Here is a 24,128-nt window from a genome sequence, read left to right as displayed (position 1 = left end):
TATAGAATATCAATATGAAATACAGTCACATGTGCCCCTGAGGTAACTGCAAGAAACTCCTAGAGCTCTGAGAAACAGCTTGAAAATCCTTGCCCTAAACCACAGAGCAAGTTCTATTCTCTTTTGTATCTTAGACTATTTGAAGTGGTAAGATCAGTTCTGGTTACTACACTTTAAAGCATCTTTGAAAATCTTGACCCTACAAAAGAATAATGCAAGGATCTGAGTTGTTTTAATTAATCATCATTTTAGATTATAATTTTTTTCCAATAGTGTTTGAGATAAAACATTTCATATCTGGAATCTGGGTGTTTGTAAACAAACTGCCCTTCCTCGGTGACAGTGATTTACTTAGGGCAGCATGACCTCCAATGGCTCTGAATGCATTCCAAGGATCTGAAAATGTATCTCATTAAAAACCAGTAAAGGAGATGTTTTCCTCACTGTGTCATGAAATATGTTCTTGAAATATGTTCTCAAAACACCTGCAAATATCTGGAAAAGAAACCAGGACTTATTCCGTGTCTCCAGAAGACAGAAGTAGAAAAAAGAGATAGTGCGTGTGTGTTTGTTAGGGCTGCTGTAACAAAGTAATTGAAACTGGATGGCTTAAAAGAAACCAAACATTTATTGTTTCACATTTCTGGAGGCTGGAAATCCATGATCAAGGTGTCAGCAGAATCACGTTCTCTCCCACAGCTCCAGGGAAGAACCTTTCCCTGCTTCTTCCAGCCTCTGATGTTCCCAGCAATCCCTGGCATTCACTGGCTTGTTGATACATGACTCCATGACTACATGGTCGACTACATGGTCTTCTCCACTGTGTGTGTGAGTCTCTTCTCCAATTCTTAGGACACCAATTCTATTGGATTAAGGCCACACTCTACTTCGGTATGACCTCACCTCAACTAATGACATCTGCAATGACTCTATTTCCAAATAGGGTCACAATTTGAGGTACTGGGAGTTAAGACTTCAACACATCTTATTGGAGGACACGATTCAATCTGTAATAGATAGTATGAAGGCAGATTTCAGTTCTGGGAAAAAAAATTATTTATTTATTTTTTTGAGACAGGATGTCACTCTTTCTCCAGGTTGGAGTGCAGTGGCACAATGCAACCTCCGTCTCCCAAGTCTCTTTTTGGTTTCAAAAAAAAAAAGCATTAAATTATTTTCCAGCAATCAGTTAATGGGCAATTAACCCACAAACTGAGTAAAATCATCACACTAAATATTTCAATATCATTGCTGCCTAAAAACTTCAGCTCCCATCTCCACTTACTAATTGACTGTATAAGCTACCATACTCAGTACAATGGGGGAATGTAAGCACACCTCCTTTTCTCCCAAACCTGCTTCTTCACTTTGTTCTTTGGTGAAAACTATCATCCTCAACATAGTGGTTATCTCAAGTATAAATGTACTGACTTTGAGCATGGATTTTGGAATTTGTCAGACTCAGGTTTGGGTTTTTTGTTTGTTTGTTTGTTTGATTTTTAAACAGTCTCGCTCTGTCATCCAGGCTGGAGTGCAGTGATCTTCCCATCCCAGCCTCCCAAGTAGTTGGGACCACAGGTGCACACCACCATGCCTAGCTAATTTTTATATTTTTGCAGACGTGGAGTTTCACCATGTTGCCCAGGCTAGACTCAGGTTTTAAATTCTAGCTCCATCACATTTAAAGTGTGTGAATTTGGGCAATTTGATTATGGCTGAATTTGTCCATTTTCTCACACCCTATTTCAAGCCATCATCATCCTGTCTTTATTACTAAAAGCCTCCTAATTTTTTTTTTTTAAAGACAGACTCTTGCTCTGTTGCCAGGCTGGAGTGCAGTGACATGATCTCGGCTCACTGCAACCTCCCCCTCCTGGGTTCAAGTGATTCTTCTGCCTCAGCCTCCTGAGTAGCTGGAACTACAGGCATGTGCCACTAGGCCAGGCTAATTTTTTTTGTATTTTTAGTAGAGACGGTGTTTCACCATGCTGGCCAGGATGGTCTCGATCTCTTGCCCTCGTGATCTGCCTGCCTTGGCCTCCCAAAGTGCTGGGATTACAGGCATGAGCCACCGTGCCTAGCCAATTTTTTTTTTAAATTGAGGTATAATGTACAATAATCTACAAATAAAGTGTATAATTTGATGAATTTGACATATACATCTGTGAAACCAAGACAATCAAGATAATGAACATATGTATCATTCCCAAAAGTTTGTTTCTTCCCCTTTGTAATCTCCCCTTCCCGCCGTCCCATTTCCCTATGCGAACATTTATCGAATTCTGTCACTGTAACTAAGGATGCGTTTTCTAGAATTTTATGTAAATAAAGCCATACAGGATGTATGCTTTTTGGCCTGGCTATATTCACTCAGCATAACCAAGATTTATCAGGATTCATCAACTTCATTACATGTATCAATAGTTTGTTCCTATTTTATTGCTGAATTATTCCCTTGTATGGAGAGTTGCTTATCTGTTCACCTATTGATGGGCATTTGGGATGTTTCTAGTTTGGGCAGATTACATAAAACACAAAATGTTTTCTGTTTCATATAAACATTAGTGTACAAGGCGCTTTGTGGACATATGTTTTCTCTTGGGCAAATAGCTAGGTGTGAAATGGCTGATTTGTATAGTAGGTATGTGCATAACTTTTAAAGAAACTGCCAAATTATTTTCCAAAGTGGTTATACAATTCTAAATTCCCACCTGCAGTGTAGGAGAGTTTCCATTGCTCCACATCCTTGCCAAAACTTGGTATGGTCAATGCAGTTGGTGTGTAGTAGGATCTCATCGTTTTTATCATTGTTTTTATTTGTATTTTGCTAAGGACTAAGGGTGTTGAGCAGTGCTCCACGTGTTTGCCATTCCTATATTCTCTTTGGTTACATATCAGTTCGTGTAAAAAAAACAAAATTGTCCATTACTTCATTGGGTTTTGTTATTGAATTTTAAGTTCTTAAAAAATTATAAATGGATCCTTTATCAGATATATCAACATAATTTGCAAAGATATTGTCTTGTTTTTATAGTTTGTCTTTTGAAGAATCCGTTTTACATTTTGATGAGTCCAACTCATTCTTTTAGAGTTTGTGTCATAGTTAAGAAATCTTTGTCAAATCCAAGACCTCAGATTTTCTCCTTTTTGAAGTTTTATTATTTTTGCTCTCAATTTAGGTCTATGATTGATTTTGGGCTAATTCTGTATATAGTGTTAGGTAAGATTTTTGCTTTTTGCATATGGCTGTCCAAATGTTCTAATGCCTTTCGCTGGATGGACTGTTGTTTCACCCAGAAGTGCCTGGGCATCTTTTTTTGAAAATCAGTTGGCCGTATTTCTGGACTCTCTATTCTGTTCCATTATGTCTGTCTTTATTCCAATAGTTCATATTATAATCAATTCAAGCCATCATCCTTTGTCTGGATTACTGAAAAAGCCTCTTGGGTTCTGCTCCCATCCCCACATTCCCAGCTCTGTGACTCTTCCAATCCATTCTCCAGACTACAGCCAAGGCCAAGGTAATTTTTCCAAAGTGCAAATCTCATTCCACCAGTCCCTTTGCCCACAATATTAAGTCAAAACTTTATAACATGATTTTTGTTTTTGAGATGGAGGCTTGCTCTGTTGCCCAGGCTGGAGTGCAGTGGTGCGATCTCGGCTCACTGCAACCTTTGTCTCCTGGTTCAAGCGATTCTCCTGCCTCAGCCTCCCGAGTAGCTGGGATTACAGGCACGTGCCACCGGCCTGGTTAATTTTTGTGTTTTAGTAGAGACGAGTTTCACCCTGTTGGCTAGGCTGGTCTCAAACTCCTGACCTCAGGTGATCCGCTTGCCTTGGCCTCCCAAAGTGTTGGGATTACAGGCATGAGCCACTTCACCTGGCCATAACATGGTTTTTTTACCATTCTAATTCAATGCTCCCACCACTGTTCTTTCTCATACCTGGGCCTTTGCAGTGTGTGCTTATACATGCCCTCATCTTCACTCTCCCACCTTTAACTGGCAAATACTCATCCTGCATTTCATCACATTCCCTGAATTCTTTCTTGGACTCCCTGTGTTGATTTTTCCGGCCTTGATGCTCACCCAGCACTCTGTGATTACCCCAGGACACCAAGTGTCAAACTGTATTTCAATTACCTGTCTGCCTTCCCTGCCTGATCATAGTTCCTTGAGACTCAGTAGGCATTCAATATTTAAATGAGTATAAAGACAAACAAGATAGGTTCTCATTCTTCAGAAGATCCCAAGTTATGCCAGGCAGATCAGCAAACCCCATCAGATCATGTCAAACTCCTCTAATGCTTTCTAGATCTGTTTATATTGTTTCTGCTGGTTGTTTATCATGGTGTCTTATTTCCTAGAATGTGATAACTTTATGTCCTAGGAAGAAAGTATCTTCCTCCAGAGAGGATTTTCATTTGCTTCCGCATGTCATCTCCTGAGGACACTGCCAGTCAGGGACCACACCTTAATCCAAGTCCAAGGCTTGACATTCCCTGAACCACCCTAGAGTGGGTGCAAATCCGAATCATGGCTGGTTTACTTAGCTGATCTTTACTATGAAGTAGACCCATTGGGTCTAGCTTTAAATTATTTCTTGGTGGGTGGGATGCTGGGGTAGTAGTGCAGGCTCCTTGTTTTAGGCATATCCTGGGCAACTATCCTTGTGATATTGCCCACACAGTGGCTTAGTTTCATAACTATTTCTTCCCAATTGATAAATTCCCGGAGGACAAAAGTAACTCTTAGTTGCTGGGCTCATCTCTCAGCTAGTGGAAACTGAAGGACCAAATAACTTCAGTCTTACCCTGACTCACAAGGACCTACATCATCCCAAATACCCTGCTCACCCTCAATCAGTCACACAGTCCTTTGTACTGATCTTCATGCAAATTCCTCTCCTGTCCTAGCATTTTGTACTTGGGAACTCTGTTCTTCCCTGAAACTCATCTACAAAGTTTACATTTTTCAGATCATGACAGTATGTTTATTTTTTTGAAATGGAGTTTCGCTGTCACCCAGGCTGGAGTGCGGTGCATGGTCTCAGCTCACTGAAACTTCTGCCTCCCAGGTTCAAGTGATTCTTGTGCCTAAGCCTCCCAAACAGTGGGATTACAGGTATGTGACACCATGCCCAGCTTTTTTGTATTTTTAGTAAAGATGGGGTTTCTCCATGTTGGCCAGGCTTGTCTCGACCTCCTGGCCTCAATGACCCACCTGCCTTGACCTCCCAAAGTGCTGGGATTACACGTGTGAGCCACCATGCCTGGCCCATGACGGTATTAAAGAAAACAAATTCAGAGGGTACACGTGCAGGTTGATTACACAGACCTACTGCCTAATGCTGGGGGTTTGGGCTCTATTGAACCCATTGCCCAAATAGCTAACACAGTACCCAATGGGTAGTTTTTCCAACCCTGGCACCTATCCCCCACTCCCTTTTGGAGTCCCCTGTGTCTTTTTTTTTTTTTTTTGGAGATGGAGTCTCGCTGTCCCAGACTGGAGTGCAATGGCGTGATCTTAATTCACTGCAACCTCTGCCTCCCGGATTCAAGCTATTCTCCTGCCTCAGTCTCCCAAGTAGCTGGGATTACAGACGCCATTAATTTTTGTATTTTTAGTAGAGACGGGGTTTCACCATGTTGGCCAGGCTGGTCTCAAGCTCCTGACCTTGCGATCCACTCGCCCAAAGTGCTGGGATTACAGGCGTGAGCCACTGTGCCTGGCCCGTCTATCTTTATGCGTTACAGTACTTTTGGCAGACATGTTTCTGTGATAATCAGAAACTATCTGCACCTCTTAAGGCTTGTAACATTTTATGATATGTTTTTCTATTTATTATCCCCCTTATTACATAAGCCCTTTGAAGATATATACTTTATCTGCCATCCTTCTTGGCACATGAAAGGTACACAATAATTATCTGCTTAATGTTGGTTTTTAACTTTATGTCAGGTTTACCTTTATGATTTTATGGTTCCTGAGATGTATTTAGTTTAAAACAATTAATTTGTGACAAGCAATTTGCCTGAGATAAAGATATGAGAAACACCTATAAAAAAGAAGCCAAAACCAATGAGGAATGATTAATGATTTATTTAAAAGTAATTTTCTCAAACTCTCTGGGATAGAAAGAGCAGGGTTCTGCTATAACATTTTACTCAGGTGGTGCTTCTTGATGTATGTTTCAAAATAGCTACCACCTAAGTTTCTTTGAGAAAGCTAGGATAAAAATACAAGTATAACCAAGTTAATTCAATACACACTTATTAAATGCCTATGTGCTACAGGTACTGTATACTAGGTACTGTGTGCTATGTGCTGGGGACACAAACACAATTGCCACACTGTCCCTACTGTTAAAAAGTTCAGGATAGATGACTGGTAGGGAGAGAAGAAAGGACATGGATGACAACCTTTCAGCTACCTTTGAAAACTAGACCTTTCAGGTAGAAATGCAGATCATGAACAGTCTAGCAACAGGGAAGAACATTAGCAGAGGACAGTGGAGGGTTGCATTGCTACTGCTTATGAAACAAGGTTTGTGGATGGCTGAAGAGCAGCCTAGGGACACCAAGGCCAGGTAGTGAAAGGCCCTAATGGTAACGAGACTGGAGAGAAGGTAGAAATCTCAGAGACATTTTAAGGTTACACTCAACAGGACTTGAAAAATGCAAGGAGAGGACTACTGAGTATCACTGCTTGGTTAACTAGGTTGGATGGGAATGTCATTAAATTATAGCAGGATAAAAGAAATATGTTTTCATTGGGGTGAATATGGAGACATAAAATTTTAATGTTGAATTGGCTATCTGCAGGATACAGCCATCTATATTAGGATCTTGTCTGATGATATATATTCACCCACATTAAGTCCTTGAAGGCCAGGTACACACATGAGAAGATACTTCCTATCTTGGGATAAACTTTCCTTATTATTTCCATAATCCACTTAACTGTAAAGGGTGTAGGGATTCCCACTTATGTATTCTGCATCACGCAGGCAAACATTAAAAATAAATCTCACAGGCAACTAAAAAAACTGGTTGAAAGGGGCTCCCAACAGGACAGATAACCACTGTGGCTTTGAGCTTTATTATCCAAGTACACAAAACTCTTAGCTGTGTCACTTGATCCTTCAATTTAGCTTATGTTTAACTTTGTTATGTGTTATGTTAGTGTGAAAATCAGTGAGAAATATAGGGAGGACATAAACAGAATCACTTATCCAGAGTAGCTTAAAGTAGTGGAGAAAAGTCAAATCCTACTATGGAAAGTAGAAATTACTTTAAGGATTATAATAAAGGAAAAGGGCACCATCAAAGTACAAAAGAAGATGGTTCATATATTTATCTAACCATCTACTAACATAGTTGTGTAGGACGGCAGGAACAGTTTGAAACATGATCATTTTTATGGCAGAATGGCTGCCTCAATGAGGATTAAGGTGCTCCTGAGGCAAGCAGATCCCCTGTAGAAAAGAACACTTAGAAATTACCAGCAGAGCATATTTAATTCTTCCTGTCAGAAATAACAGACGCTGAGATAGCCCCTTCTTGTGGTTATTTCCTTCCTCTTCTTGCAGCTTCAAGAGTCACTCATTTAAGTCATTAGTTGATCTGTTTGTATACTCCAGAAAGCATCCAGAAGTTCTTACAGTATGTCCTTAATTGTACAACTTGAAGTTCAGAAACATCGGACTCACGATAACTCTAAACAAGTGCCTGGGTCTCCATTTCCATCTTCTCTGAAAACGCTCAGTCTTTAATTGGGACTTATTAAAACATAAACACTAAAACTAGCTACATATTACATAAAGATGATGTGTTAAATAGATGGTTTGAGTGACTATCTTCATTCTGTTGCACTCATTTTGGAAATGGACATGTTCCTGTTTCTATAATCCTTTAAAATTCAGTCTTTTGTGAAGAGAAACTACTGTACAAATGAAGTTTCACATCATAAACCAAAAAGAGGTCTGGTATCTATCCCATTTAGTATTCAAGTCTACAGAAAAAAATCCAGTGACAACTGCTTTATTATTAAAAGTTATGAAATTCCATAAAGCACACAAAGTAATCTGCATTCAACTAACAAGTCTGATATATGTATTAAAAAATATATAACATAGATTTGTCTGTTTTAACATTTATATTCTATTTAAAAAGTAGTGACTTTACATATTTTGCAACTTGAATTTATAAAATATATACATCCACCCTACTCAAATCCGTAAGCATGAGCTTTCATTCCTATTAATAAAATGCACAATCTGTAGTTCTGAATAATAAAAGGAAAATGGTACCAACTAAAATGAACAAATTCATTTTGACCTGAACATGCATTTAGTTTTTGGCTACTAATCAACCCAATAATCCATTCAAATAATTATTTTACCTTGAGCCTGATCACCAATTTGCCTTTACATATACAATCTGTGGTTAACTATGAAGAGGTGCATTTTCATGGTATCTGACAAAATTTACCAAGTTCCTTATGGTAGATTTCAGGCTTCAAAAGATGCAGGATTATTCAATCTTTCCACATACCAGAAAATCTGACAAGTGATGCCATTTCAAAATCATGTTTTTGCCTTTGAGAAAACAACTTAGAACTGTGGTAGGACCATCCTTTTCTCAAAACCCAGAGAGTGTATGTGCCAAGGACTAGAACAAGAACTGGATCTCTCCTTTTCCCAGTCAACTCCTCACTCACCATATTAAAACTGGAGTTATTGAGGTATGTTAAGATAGATCAGCTTCTATTCAGGCATTCTTTCCACATACTCAAAATACTCTGATATTTTATTAACAAAAAATTTTTCATAAAAAAAATAAGTCATTTAATCATTTTAGAGACTCATCACAAAATATAAGTCACAATATTAACATGTGAAAATTAAAATTACAATTAACATCTCACCAGGATCAAAGAACTCTAACTTCAACTTTCAGGATAGAGAGCCAAGTTTCAAGTATATGTCTAGATTCTACGTGCCTCTAAAGATAATAATGCACATAAACCTGTCTTAAATCAGCAAACAGATGAGGCATGGTGGCTTGCATCTGTAATCCCAGCACTTTGGGAGGCTGAGGCAGGAGGAATGCCTGAGCCCAGGAATTCAAGATCAGCCTGGGCAACACGGTGAGACCTCGTGTCTTAAAGAAAAAACAAAAAACAGAAAAAAAACAAACAAACTGCATATCCATTCAGGCATGGTGGCACACACCTGTAGACTCAGCTACTCGGGAGGCAGGAGGATTGCTTGAGCCAAGAAGGTCAAGGCTGCAATGATTGTTCCACTGCACACTCCAGCCTGGGCAAGAGAGAAAGAACCTGTCTCAAAAAACAAAAACAACCCCCACACAATTTATGTTGAGAAAGCAAGTTTCCCACAAATTATTTTTAAAAAATGATTCCAGGCTGGGTGCAGTGGGTCATGCCTGTAATCACAACACTTTGGGAGGCTGAGGTGGGCAGATCAGCTTGAAGTCAGGAGTTTGACACCAGCCTGGCCAACATGGTGAAACCTTGTCTCTACTAAAAATACAAAAATTAGTCAGGTGTGGCAGTGCATGCCTGTAATCCCAGCCACTCAGGAGGCCAAGGCAGGAGAATCGCTTAGACCCAGGAGGCGGAGGTTGAAATGAGCCAGATTGTGCCACTGCACTAAAGCCCAGGTGACAGAACAAGACTCCGTCTCAAAAATAAATAAATAAATAAATAAATAATAAAAATAATAATCATTCCACATCTCAAAATGACTTAGAAATTTAAATGGAAAAATAAATAATTTGCTTGGGCAATAATTTGGCTTTGGGAGAGTCCTCATCCAAAAATAACAAAATTTCCTTAATATTAGTAGTGAAGAACTAATTACAGCTAACAGCTCATTTGCCAAGCAGTCAATTATTCAACAAATGTAGCCATCTACTGACAAACTGAAATTAGTATCAGAAATCCATGTATTTTATTTGTAGGTAGGAGAGCCATTTTACATTTTTCAAAAATTCATGGCATAATTTTAATAATCTTCCTTCTGTAGATTCCCTAACTTCAGGAAAAAAAAAGAGAATAAATTAGAAGTGAGAAAAGGAAACTGTGGAAGACTGATACACTGAACATCTGTGGGAAGAGACAGAAAAATAGGAAGAAAAAGAAAGGACAGATTTTTAAAAATTTAGAAAAGACTGCAAAGAGGATTGGGGCCAGTTGGTGCAGATTAAAAGACACCTTCTTCACAGACCTCAATCATGCACAGGCAGTAAGGGCATTACTGTAACACAGAACAGTATAGTAGCTGATTTTGATAATGAATTCTCAGAAAGTAATATGATTAAGCTTCAGTTCTTATCGAAAAGCAATTTACATACACAATTACAAACAATTGCAAATTTTAAGCATTCAGCTAAGATATGTACAAAAAAATTAATGAACATGAGATCAAGAAATATAAGCAGCAGTCACCATAAAGGCTTAGAACTAGTGACACTGAATTCTTTATTTAAAAAAAATTTTTGAACACACAGTACCTCCTCTTCTCTTCTATCTTTAGGAAGAAGTTATAACAAGGTTTAAATATCTCAATTCTGAAAAACAATAGGCTTTTAAAAAATAAGACTTGATTACCAGAAACAAGTAATATGTAGTTACATAACCATTTTCATATCACTACTCATTTCCATTATTTACCAATTCATCTTTGACGCAACTTGGAAACAATTAAGCAGTCACTAGACACCTGTTTTAGAATCTGAAGAAATTACTATCCACCACAGGAATCTAATGATGTATATATTTGCATATATTTAAAATTTCATAAGGGAAAAAGTAGTAAACTATTCTAGTTACTTTATACCAAATATTGATATTCCTAGTCAAAACAACAAGGATTAAGATCTTTCTCCAGGTGAACTGTTGACTATATAGAAGCTATTTCCAGCACTTTCTTCTGGGGATTAAAAATGCTTTATTTCCCTGCTGGCTAACATGATAAATTATATATTACAAGTAAGTGCTTCAGAAGTGAATATTAATTCCTTAAGAGAACAACCATAAAATGTATTTTATAAAAATTCTCTTAAAAACTGAAAACAATCCTTCTCTTTAAAACCTATGGCATTAATCCCTACTTGACCAAAAAAAAAAAAAAAAAAAAAAAAAAAAAAAAAGGGAGGGCACCATGTTCATGATCTAAGCATGCATAAATAAGGAAGCAAATGTATTACTGTCTTAATAGAATTTGGCAAACCAGAAGAATGGCCTAAAAATAAATAAATAAATAAATAAAAAAAGAAAAGTGTACATTATCTTCTAAGTATGAAAGTCTAATTCTGTAGGCCTATGTAGCAAATAGTGCCCCACGAGGAAATGCAGGGAGGGGGCAAGTAGCATATCCCTATATACATTTTCTTGATATTCTGGTTGTCTTTCAACAATGCATTACAGAGAAATATTCTTTTTATTATTACAAGCCATTCATTAATTGCTCTGTAGAGCAATGACTCAGATAAATGTCCTACGACTTTTAATAATGTAACTAACATATAAATTAAATTTAAGTGCAAGGAGTTTTCAATGATTCCTAAATTTCAAGAGAGTGTTGTTAACCTGATTATGAATTTTAAATGTTTGTGCTCCTATATTTTAGGATATTTCACCTTATTTTCTTCTCTTTAAACCGTAAGATGTACCGAAATTATTTCATTTTCTTCTACTTTCCTCTGTTTCATTTTAGTTTATGGTATTTATATGTAGAGAGAGAGGTATGTTAAAATATTGTTATAAAAAACTCAATTGAGGCTATATATGACCTATTACTCTATAGTATAGCATTGTTAATCTTTGACCCAGTATATTAATTCCTTTGGTGAATAAATGTCACCGGTCATTTCTTTATAAAAGCATTTTAGTAAGAGAACCAGCAATATGGAGAGAGATTTCTCCCCAACCCCCAGAAAAAGATCAAGTCAAACGGTAGTGTAGAGCAGTTATGTAAAATATGAAAATACATAATTTACAGCTGCAATTTTCATATTAAAAGCAGTTTAAAACTCTGAGTAATTCAAAGACTTTCTGTCTTGGTTAAACAGGTCAACTAATAAAACTGACAGAGATCACTGTGAGAATTTATATTTATCTAGTCAAGACAGAACAAAAATGTTTATAATTTTTTAAAAGTGGTAATTGTTAACTAGCGGTATATAAACAGTGTCCACAATTTGGTGGCTGGCCATGGTTTTAATTTTTTTTTCAAGTTATTTCTATAGCAGACATATTTTTGAAGTCTACCCACCCCTGAGTTCAGCAATTATACTTTTAGAGTGTAAAATTATATGCCCTTAATTAACAACATGTACAAAGCTACAAAATGTCATCTATACAGATTAAAAACAATTTTAAAATATTTACCAATTATTGATTGAATGGTTTTACTGGGGTACATATTTCAAACCTTTCAGCCAACTGGCTTTTAGTTTTAAGCCCAAATTGATTCATATATTCACTGCAGGATATTTCAAAAAGAGTGCAACAATAAGGCATTAGTAAAAATAACACTGTAGTAGAAACAGATTTTGCATATGTGAAAAGGTAATTTATAAAATACATTAATCACTTCTTAAAAAGAACTTAGTTGCAGTATCATTAACTCACATGGTACTGAGAATTGGACCTTTCAACGATTTTTTTTCTGTAGAAAATTTTATCTAACTGTAAGCAAAGTCTTTTCAACAACAACAAAACAAAACCCTCCAGGAAAAACTATATGGCTGTGTGAGACAAATAAGCAACCATTTGACAGCGATTTTTGCCTAAATTTTAAAATAAAAATGTCCACACTCTTTTGTTAAAACATTAAGCCTCTGTCAAAAATGTATTTCTTATTTTAGGGTACAGGATTAAAGGACAAGATGATACTTACAAGTAAAGAAAATTTACAAGAAAAAACTTAACAAAAGTTTTTCAATAAAAGTACTGTAACATTCAAACTTGACTTATAATAAAAGAAACAAGATTGCAAACAAAAATGTTTACGGGTTTTCCAAACATAAATAAATGAAATAGTGTTTAGGCAGTAGGGCTCATGCTGATGGCTAGCAGGAAGTGAACAGAGTGTAACCTACTTGGAAAAAATCTTTAATGTACAAATAACAAGCCCAAATTATGGACTGCAGCAATTTAATCATCACTGCCATTTTTCTTACTTCCAAAATAAAGCCTTGATTAAACCATTCATACCCTATATTACTCATACCTTTACTTCAGAGATTGAGGAACTATATACAACAAATGAATTTATTTTCACCATAGGGATAACATACTGTACCTCTCTGCCAATGTTACTTGAAAATCTTCCATGTCAAAACAACTTGACAGTAGATATAAACAATTCAATAAATACGCAATGATCTTTCATTACAGTCCTTTAAAGGCGCATGTTAATTCATGCTGTTAACCTTAGGATCACAGTGCATAGAATCCAAATATAAACAGTTGGGGTGACTTTTAAAGTAATGTTGGATCCCTCACTTTATTTATATTCCCACTATAACCGACAAGTTCATTTCATAGGCCCTATCATGCATTAATCATTGAGTGGCAGGAGTTAATGAAAACTTTTCCTGTTACAACGTCCATTGCCGGCAATGAACGTACCAAAACCGCCAAGGAAGTCATTGTTATTGCACAATACATAAGGACCTGGAGCTTTTCCAAAAGCTTAAAAAAATAAAAATAAAAAATGGAATTATATTTGACGTTTCCTGACACCTGCATTAATACTGTATGACTAATAAAAGCATGTCAGTTGCCTGGACTGAACCAGCGATCAACATGCGCCCAGAATGCACACAAGTAAAAATGCAGTAAAAGGAAGTAGTCTTCATTGCCTATAGGTCACTTCCAGTCAAAGGTTAAAGTTCAAAGACTGAATGATCAAAGTGCTCATTTTCTCAGTAGGACTATCTTCTGGCTAGGAGGATGATAACAGTGGCATCAACAAGTATCATCTTTAAGAAAAGGAGAAAAAAGATAATTAAAAAGTCAAGCATGTATAAGTAAATTCTACAAGTTTGTTTAATGTAGAAATAATTTCAATTAGCAAGAAGTACACAGTTTACATGTCTGATCTGCCTCCCCCAAACCTGTGAATACAAAGTGTAATCTGTGTTCAATTATACAGTGATAAATTAAGTTTTATTCTTTCAGAGAAATAGTTCCCACAAACCTTAAAATGATATGTTATTAGTACATTCTATTTAAAATAATAAACTGATATGACATGTTAGTACATATTCAGGATGTATTAATCTTAAGAGAATTATTTTATGGGCAACAAGTTCACATTGTAATGAGATAGGACGTAAACTCCTGATCAACAGTGCCATGCTATTTAACACAGAATAATACACAATTTGTCTTTAGACTGTGAAGGAAGTAACCTTTCTTTACCAATGAGATACAATCTCCAAATCAATAAACAGTTAAGATTAATCTCTCTTTAGAAAATAAGCTTTCAGGCTGGACATGGTGGCTCACACCTGTAATCCCAGCACTTTGGGAGGCCAAGGCAGGCAGATCACTTGAGGTCAGGAGTTTGAGACCAGCCTGGCCAACATGGTGAAATCCTCTCTCTACTAAAAATACAAAAATTAGCTGGGCATGGTGGTACACACCAATGGTCCCAGCTACTCAGGAGGCTGAGGCAAGGGAATTGCTCGAATCCGGGAGGCAGTGGTTGCAGTGACCCAAGACTGCGCCACTGCACTCCAGCCTGGGAGACAGAGGGAAGCTATGTCTCAAAAAAAAAAAAAAAAAAAAAAAAAAAGGAGAGAAAATAAGCTTTCAGCAAGTATAGATACATATGCAAATGGGGTCATTATTTAATAATAACTTCTGGTAGTCTCAACACATATATATGTAACACAGACAACTTTAGAATTCATTATTTATTTTATAAAATTTCACGAAACATATCTGAAACATTTATTCTGAGGATGTTATTCTTCAGAAGGAAGCTACATAAAGAAACTAAGACTGGTGGCCAAGAGTTGTGAAAGCACTCAAGGAAAAATTCTGAAATCCTAGCCAAAATATTTTACAAACTGTCTGATATAGTTTGGGTATCTGCCCCTTCAAATCTCATGCTGAAATGAGTGATCCCCCATGTTGGAGAGGGGTCTAATGGGGAGGTGTTTGGGTCATGGGGGCAGATCCCTCAGGAATGGTTTGGTGCCCTCCTTGCAGTCATTAGTTCACTTGAGATCTGGCTGTTAAAGAGTCTGGGACCTCCTTCCTCTGTCTCTTGCTCCCTCTCTTGCCATGTGACTTGCCTGCTCTCCCTTCACCTTCCACCATGAGTAAAAGCTTCCTGAGGCCTCACCAGAAGCAGATGCCGGCACTATGCTTCTGTAGAGTCTGCCAAACTATGAGCCAAACAAACTTCTCTTCTTATAAATTAGTCTCAGGTGTTTCTTTAGAGCAACACAAAACATTAATACACTGTCTCATGTTAGAATTGATATACCGCTAATTAAAAACCAGTAAAATCTGACTTCTAAGCTGGGTAAACTCAGAGTATTCCAAACAGACTAGAGTTTAAAAATAAATCATCCCTAATTCATTAGATGCCTTAAAATAAATAAGAATAGTATCTTTAAGAAAACAAGTAGTTTATATCCTGTAAGGTTCACTCACAATTTTTTTGGCAATGCAAAGTGGCTCACGCCTGTAATTCCAGCATTTTGGGAGGCTGAGGTGGATGAACTGCTTGAGCCCAGGAGTTCAAGACCAGCCTAGGCAATATGGCAAAATCTTGCCTCTAAAAAAATACAAAAATTAGCCTGGCATGGTAGTGCATGCCTGTAGTCCCAGCTACTTGGGACGCTGAGGCTGAGGTGGGAGGATCGCTTGAGTCTCAGAGGTTGAGGCAGCAGTGAGCCGTGATCCCTAGGCAACACCGTCTCCAAAAAAAAAAAGGGATGTTCTTTAAATTATTGTGGTACTTGGAACAGAGAACATATACTTGTTATGGATATAAAACAAACTTAGGAATATGAAGAAGTTCCTTAAAACATCACTTCTGCAATAGAGTAACAATAGGGTTGGTCCCTAAAACTAACACTAAAACTAATCATACTCAAATCTCTAAGCTAAAAGATGGCACTAAATTCTACCTAATATGTCAAACTACTGAGGATAAATTTTAAGGTGATACAAGATAACAATGTATACAATAAGAAAAGTGACAGATAAAATTCAATTTGAACATAATGTTATCTAGTTAACTACCAATAAACTTGTATCTCCACATGCCATCTTTGACAGGTGGTAGCATAAATGCATCTTTATTAGCTTGTTCATTTTAGTATAGTGGGTTTCTGCAGAATGTGCTACCAAAATGATAACGGTATCTTTGTGAAGCTATTTTCCATATCTCAATCCCTGTTATGATACTACCCACCTAGTTTTGAAGAAACAAATGATCTATAATAGCTAGATCCACAGGGACTTGCGGGATTACAAATCCATGATGGCTATATGTAATCAAGAGTTTATAAGCAAATTCTAAGTATAGATACAGGTATGAGCCAAAGTCACGGCCATCCTTTTTCTAAATAGGATGGTCATAACTAAGAAGCAAAAAACTTATCCATTAGTAGAAAGAACACAGTTTGCTAGCCAGAAGAAAGTGTTATTGGATACCAGGACAGACTAACCCCCCAACCTAAATAAATAAATAAATAACTGAGTAAACCCATTTTGGGTCAAGACAAATACAGGCCAACAAAAGGTGGTAAAAGAATGGTGTATTTAATCTCTTGGCTAAAGTATTTATGACAAGACAATGGCTTAAAGAAAAATCTAATATTAACCATTTATATTTTTCCTGGAACTTCAGAAACCTTTACTAAAATTACACTTTCAAATATAACATACAGACTACCAGTTTCAAAGAGGTGACACCGACCATGGCTAACTTCACTGTGCTTCTGAGAAATGTAAATGAGAGAGAACTAGATTAGAAGAAGGTCATTTAGTTTTCTCCTGAGAATAAAAACTATCATATAGTTTTCCAACTATCATGGAAACCCATCTCCTTGTATGTCCCCAGAGACAGAAGACTAGAAAAAGAAGGAACACAGTAATATAGGTCAGTGGATATGAAGTGTATGCTACCTCCAAGAAAGAAAAAATATTTAGTTTTGCCTCTCAACAATTTAGGGAATTAAAATTTTCCTTTAATGAACTAATTCAAGAAATATTTCAAAGTAGGCAGACAACAGACTTGTTAATCAGCAGGAAACAGAAGCACAAACAGAGTAAAAGTTTAGACTCAGGAATTTAGTAAATGGTTTTGTAACTCCAAAAGGTAGTACAAATAAAAAAGTTCACAACACAGGTAAATCTATGGACAGCAACCATAAGGCAGGAAGAAAAGGAGTTTGATACTACTAGTCTGAGACAATTTTATGCTCCTGCCCTCTTGTAGTCTTTATATGCTATAGAAATATTCCAGCTGAACAGAATCAGCATGCAGTCCATGGTTTTTAAAAACCAGTATTCCTCTACGCCTCCCCCAAATTACAGACTCATTTTGTTGGATATGCCATCTAAACATTATAACAATTCATTTCCTATGAGCCTACGTCTCTGAAACCAACCTTCGACAGGAGCCTTAAGTTACATGGGGTGAACATCCTAAATCCAAAATCTGAAACTTTTTAAGCATCAAACTGACACTAAAAGTGGAAAATTCCAGACCTGCCCTCATGTGACAGGTCAGAGTTAAAACTTTGCTTCATGCAAAAAAATATTTAAAATGCTGTATAGGTCCAGTGTGGTAGCTCATGCCTGCAATCCCAGCGCTGTGGGAGGCTGAGGCAGATTGCTTGAGTCCAGGAATTTGAGACCAATCTGGGCAACATAGTGAAATCCCACCTACACCTCCTGCAAAATATACAAAAATTAGCTCGGCATGGTGGTACATTGCCTGTAGTCCCAGCTACTTGGGACACTGAGGTGGGAGGATCACCTGAGCCCGGGAAGTTGAGGCTGCAGTGAGCCATGATCGCACCACTGCACTCCAGCCTAAGTGACAGAGATTCTGTCTCAAAAAATAAATGAAGTTTTATATAAAATTACCCTCAGATTATGTGTTTAATGTATATGTGAAACATACATAAATTTCATGTTTAGACTTGGCTCCCATCCCCAAGATAGCTCATTATGTATATGTAAATATTTGAGGAAAAAAAAAAAGAAACCCAAAACACTTCTGGCACCAACCATTTCAAATAAGGGATATTCAACCTATAGTTTATAACTAACCATTCAATTTTCTAACACTTTAAGGAGAATGGTTCCAGCCAGCCACAAATCTGTCCTCCCCTCTGTGGAAAGCAAATCATTTATGAAATTAAGTTGTATATGCCTGATACTGACCTCAGAAAACAAATGGACCATACAACTAATGGACTTTAGTTGGCTACCTCACTGAAATTATTTTTATGGTCTCACAAAGAGACATGTTCAAAAGATACTTTCTATCCTTCCCAAGAACAATCATCATGTCTGTTTTATGATATAGAACTTTGAGGCCTCAATCATTCATTTATTTGTGCATGGAACTATAAGCAGATCTGTTTTCTAAGGAAGATTCTAGCCCTGAATCATAAAAAAAAATCCTTAACCCATCTGTATGCTGAGGTGAGTTGTCTATTTTGCGTACCTATTTTGGTTAGGCTTCTTTATTTTTTTTTAACCCTATTCTCCCTGCTCAATTGATTATTCAAAGCATAAGAATCCCCTCCCACTCCCCAATTGCCTTAACTGGCAATGGCAATGAATAAATTTGCATTTCAAAGCAGGTATGACTTCAATTTCTTAGTGAACAGAAACCATAAAGGAATTCTGGAAAACACATTGATAGTCAACTTCAAGTAAGTAATAAAGAAATGTGTAGTCACTATCAATACAACTTTTTATTTAATATATCCAAAGGCCTCTAAACACTAATGAGGTGACTTTTTACATGGTAATAAATCACTGTGTGGTAAGTAAGAACCTCAAAAGAAATAAATATAAGCTATGATGCATACAAAGACAATACCAGTGGGGTAAACTGACTGGCCTAATTCTTAAAGGATTCTAACTAATAATGTAGAAAACCACAAATTTAAGCTGAAAGAGGTCTCTTTTAACACTGGTATCTGGCAGCTCAGCTTTAGCATGTCAGCAGAGTCCTCCTCATATAAAACCAGGAAATGAAGTGAATTTCAGATTTGTTGTTTTTCATTAACTGTGACTCCATCCTGCATCCAGCATCCAGGAAGTATACATATAGTCATTAATCTAAACCAAACCTCTCTTGCCTCTTTGCTTAGATCTGGCAAACACTGACTCACCTTGACCCAAGTATGTCGGGAAGCACCACACAGGAGGACTGTGGAGCTTGAGACCTGAGGTATACAATTCCGCTTAGTTTCTAGAAACTGAAATGCTAAGTGTTTATAATTCTATAGAAATGTTTATCCAATTCTTAGTAAGCCTTTGTTCAGTTTCTGAACTTTCTGCCTAGCCTTGAAAGTCACATAAGGAAACTGGCCTGCTCTGTAATCCTTTGAAAATTAGATGATGCTAAGAAACATCAAGAGTCCATATGTCTTGGTAACTAGGTCTTATACTGGAACTAAGCAGTATAACACTTAGAGCTAAGCAGAAAAAGATACGCTGACCTGTGGAAAGTTCTAATAAAAAAAATTAATGTTACGCTTTTTATAAGTGTATGATTATCTTTGATAAGATTACCCAAATTTACCTATAATGCCAGGACAAGCTATTATTCACATTGACTGTGACTGCTATTCTGATATATATATAGGAGAAAAGAGCATGGTGCGCGCCTATAATCCCAGCTACTTGGGAAGCTGAGGCAGGAGAATTGATTGAACCCAGGAGGCAGAGGTTGCAGTGAGCCAAGATCGTGCCATTGCACTCCAGCCTGGCAACAGAGTGAGACTCTTGTCTGAAAACCAACCAACCAACCAACCAAACAAAAAAATTAAATTAATTATAAGGGGAATGAAGAAGGACTGATGAGAAAAGGCAACACAGCTGAAATGTATTAGCTTTTTAAAAGTGAAGGAAAAAAAGTGAAGGAGAAGTTCAAAGAAGATTCTCTGTAGCCATCCTAGTTGGATGACAGAACAGTTGCTTTACCATCTCAATGTATAACAAATATTTCCATTCCTTGATTGCTATGAAACTCATTTTCAAAACAAAGTTGTTCCTTAAAGGGAGAATGGTGGAGGGGAATGATTCAAACATTCAGTGTTCAAGCAAGAGGAGAAAATATATTAAGAGATAAGAATGGCCATCGCCAAATCAATGAACCAAGGATATTTTAAACAGAATTATCTGTAAATGAAAAAAAAAAGTTTTATGTACCCAGGATTGGGGACTGGACTAGAACAGTCATAATTCAGGAGAATAAGAATCCAGTACCTTTTAAAAATAGCTCATTTGCATTGAGGGGAGAGGTGAAAGAGGAAGGGATAACTTTAATCTGATTTATTGGAAAAATGAATTACTGTATGAACTTCAGACTATTTTACATTATGTGAAAGGTTAATTTGGTTTGAAAGTCTATTTTTTTTGGTACTTCTTGGCTTACTTGGCGATTATGCGTCTCCAAACTACATAAATAACATAAATATAACACCAATTATAGCTTCCCTTCTTTTCTCCAAGTCTTACAGCAAATATATATAATCTTCAAATCAAAATGCTAAAAAGTTACTACAAATTCAAACTGCTTACCATGATACCACCATTTTGTTTTCTTTGGATTCTTGTTACATGTTCGCACATAAAAAGAATTATCTGGTGGTCGTCTCTGAAACAAAAAATAATTTAAATACGTAAGTCGAAAAACAGAAAAACTAAGAGGGTGACAGTTTTAATAAAAGCTTAAGCAAGATTAACAGAATGCGTAAAAAACATATATCTAAAAGAATAAAAACTATAGATGTATTCCAGGAAATGTGTATGCTTAACACCTAAATTTAAAAAAGGCATAATAAGGGTGTTTGAGTGTGGTCTGTGTTAGGTTCCAGCCTGGCCAACATGGTGAAACCCAGTCTCTACTAAAAATACAAAAAAATTAGCTGGGCGTGGTGGTGCGCGCCTATAATCCCAGCTACTTGGGAAGCTGAGGCAGGAGAATTGATTGAACCCAGGAGGCAGAGGTTGCAGTGAGCCAAGATCGTGCCATTGCACTCCAGCCTGGCAACAGAGTGAGACTCTTGTCTGAAAACCAACCAACCAACCAACCAAACAAAAAAATTAAATTAATTATAAGGGGAATGAAGAAGGACTGATGAGAAAAGGCAAATTCACATAATTTAACATAAATTCACATAATTTAAACATAGCCGGGAGTGGTGGTGGGCACCTGTAATCTCAGGTACTTGGGAGGCTAGGGCAGGACAATTGCTTGAACCCAGGTTGCAGTGGGCTGAGATGGTGCCACTGCATTCTAGCCTGGGTGACAGAGTAAGACTCTGTCTCAAAAAATAAATAAATAATAAAACAAAACAAAAGGCCAGGCGCGGTGGCTCACACCTGTAATCCCAGCACTTTGGGAGGCCCAGGCGGGCAGATCACGAGGTCAGGAGATCGAGAACATCCTGGCTAACACGCTGAAACCCTGTCTCTACTAAAAATATTTAAAAAAATAATAATAATTAACTGGGCGTGGTGGCGGGCGTCTGTAGTCCTAGCTAACTCGGGAGGCTGAGGCAGGAGAATGGTGTGCACCCGGGAGTCAGAGCTTGCGGTGAGCCGAGATTGCGTCACTGCACTCCAGCCTGGGAGACAGAACCAGACTCCATCTCGAAACAAACCAAAACAAAACCAAAAAAAACAGAAAAGTCTACTAAACTAGATTTGTCTGGAGAAGTATAGCAACGTACACACCTCCACAAAGAACTATATTTTTACTGTAATAGGATACCATCAAAGATAGACCAGAAGATTCAGTTTCTAAACAGTATTTAAGAGAAAAAATGGGAAAAATATATATTGGCATTTCTGCTGTAATTGGCCTTTCTGCTGAACATATGCCCTGACTAGAACAATAAGAGAAATATATGGCAGCTCTGCAAGGGAGCTACCTCAGATAAAGCGATGCCAACAACACTGAAGATACATTATGGAAGAGATTTTTCCTGAAATCTGTTGGATGCTGACCAGAGAAAAGAAAATGTATACTCTCTACAAAGACTTGGAAACATCAAATTTATATTAAAGCTATATTAAAGTTTATAGATACTATGATAGCTATCCTTAAGTCTCTTTTATGCCTTTCAGAATCATTCCAATAACTTGATTATTTTCCTATCATTAAATATTTTATAGTGTATATGCAGAATTTATTTTCAGACTTAAATCTGCTTAGTTAAGCTAATGAAAATGAGAGATTAAGGGAATCCTTTCCTCTACCTGAGGCTAATGAAAATAAGTGAATTTGGTATTGACATCATTGAAGGAAAGTCTAACCAGAAAGCAATGGTGAGTAGGACTCTGTGATAGCAGGAAGGAAAACAGCTAGTTCATTTGGCATTTCTAAAACTCATATATGTAACTATCAGCCTAGTTGAGCCTCATAATGTTCTTATGTGTTAATATTAATAGTAATTTTATTTAACAAAAAGAAATATTAGAGCACAAGACATTCAAGGTATTTAAGTGTTCCAAGTTAATCTGTGCACACAATTTGAGAAAATTCCTAAAAAAATGAATATTATGAAATTAGATGCCTGACTACTTCAAGGAAGGGATGATTCTACAAAGTCAAATCTATGTTCATATGGAATTGGTATTACTAGAGCAAATAATTTCACAAACTCATTTTAGGTATGTATTGATTAGAACCCAAGAATCATCAGAAAACTCTTCAAAAAATACATATTTAGAAAAAAGAAATACTCAATTCTATTTGCTTAAATCATTTATCTCCCTGACAAGTGATCAGGGAGATATAGTTCTTGGAAAAGAAACTATACGAAAGATGTCTTACAAAATTGTTTTAGGAATGGAATACAAACTGAAAAGTTTGAACAATGTAAGTATATTATAAAGGCATGCGAATAAAGTGAAATTTACTGAAAGGCCTGTGATCTCAATATCAGAAATTATCTTTAATCCACTGCACTCTAATGGCATACTGGATTTAAATACCTTCAGCTTATGGAACCACTCCTGATTGTTTAAAAGGAAACTGGAATAAAAGAATTATGACTAAAATTTTAAACACCTAAGGTAAAATATTTTAATAGCAGTAGAATTAACAAAGTAAAGCCCATAGAACCATGTTCACTACAGAATAAAGTTTACCTGTTTTAATAGTAAAATGTGTAGGTAGGTATTTAAAATACTTTTCTTTTTTCTTTCTTTTTTTTTGAGACAGATTCTTGCTCTGTTACCCAGTTTGGAGTGCAGTGGCATGATATCAGCTTACTGCAACTTCAGCCTCCTGGGATTAGGCAAGTCTTGTGATCAGCCTCCCGAGTAGCTGGGACTACAGGCATGCGCCATCACACCCTGCTAATTTTTCTATTTTTAGTAGACAGGGTTTAGCCATTTTGCCTAGGCCGGTCTCGAACTCCTGGCCTCAAGTGCTCCACCCCTCTAGGCCTCCCAGAGTGCTAGGATTACAGGCATGAGCCACTGCACCTGGCCTAAAACACTTTTTAAGGTTTCTTTGGAGCTAGATCCTCTCAATGCCAAAGCAAATTTTCCTCTTCATCTTTGTAACTTACCACTTAGCACAGTAAAAGTAGCACACACTAGGTACCTAGTAAATGTTTTTTGAATTTTATCGTATTTCACGGAAATCTTGATTTCCAGATTATCATCTTGATTAAACATATTATACAACTATTACAGTAAAAATATAGTTTATTACTGCTTTAAATGGAAAAATTAGTCTATACTAAGTATGCAAGAAACACTACTAGCAGACAACTGGAATGTAAGGGGAATGGTGAGGGTTAGAGGAAGATGAAGGAAGTATACAGAATATAGTCATTCTTTAGTTTTTAATAATAAATCATTATATTG

The 24,128-nt window shown here is 36.8% G+C and overlaps 1 protein-coding gene across 3 annotated transcripts in view; it reads right to left on the bottom strand.

Annotated features, from left to right (window-relative positions):
- Nucleotides 1-6,085: 6,085 nt before the first annotated feature.
- Nucleotides 6,086-24,128, bottom strand: part of UBE2W (ubiquitin conjugating enzyme E2 W) — a 77,654-nt gene continuing 59,611 nt past the window's right edge. For all 3 annotated transcript variants that reach the window (XM_050802318.1, XM_050802320.1, XM_050802319.1), the window contains 2 exons: nt 20,826-20,901; nt 6,086-14,014 (listed from right to left, as the gene is read on the bottom strand). In XM_050802318.1, the coding sequence (XP_050658275.1) occupies nt 14,001-14,014; nt 20,826-20,901 (90 nt within the window). In that variant the 3' untranslated portion in view covers nt 6,086-14,000. The remainder of the gene's footprint in view (nt 14,015-20,825; nt 20,902-24,128) is intronic.

Source organism: Macaca thibetana, chromosome 8 (assembly GCF_024542745.1).
Source record: "Macaca thibetana thibetana isolate TM-01 chromosome 8, ASM2454274v1, whole genome shotgun sequence".
NCBI lineage: Eukaryota > Metazoa > Chordata > Mammalia > Primates > Cercopithecidae > Macaca > Macaca thibetana.
The sequence above is the reverse complement of the archived record's forward strand: the minus strand, read 5'-3'. Positions and strand labels throughout refer to the sequence as shown.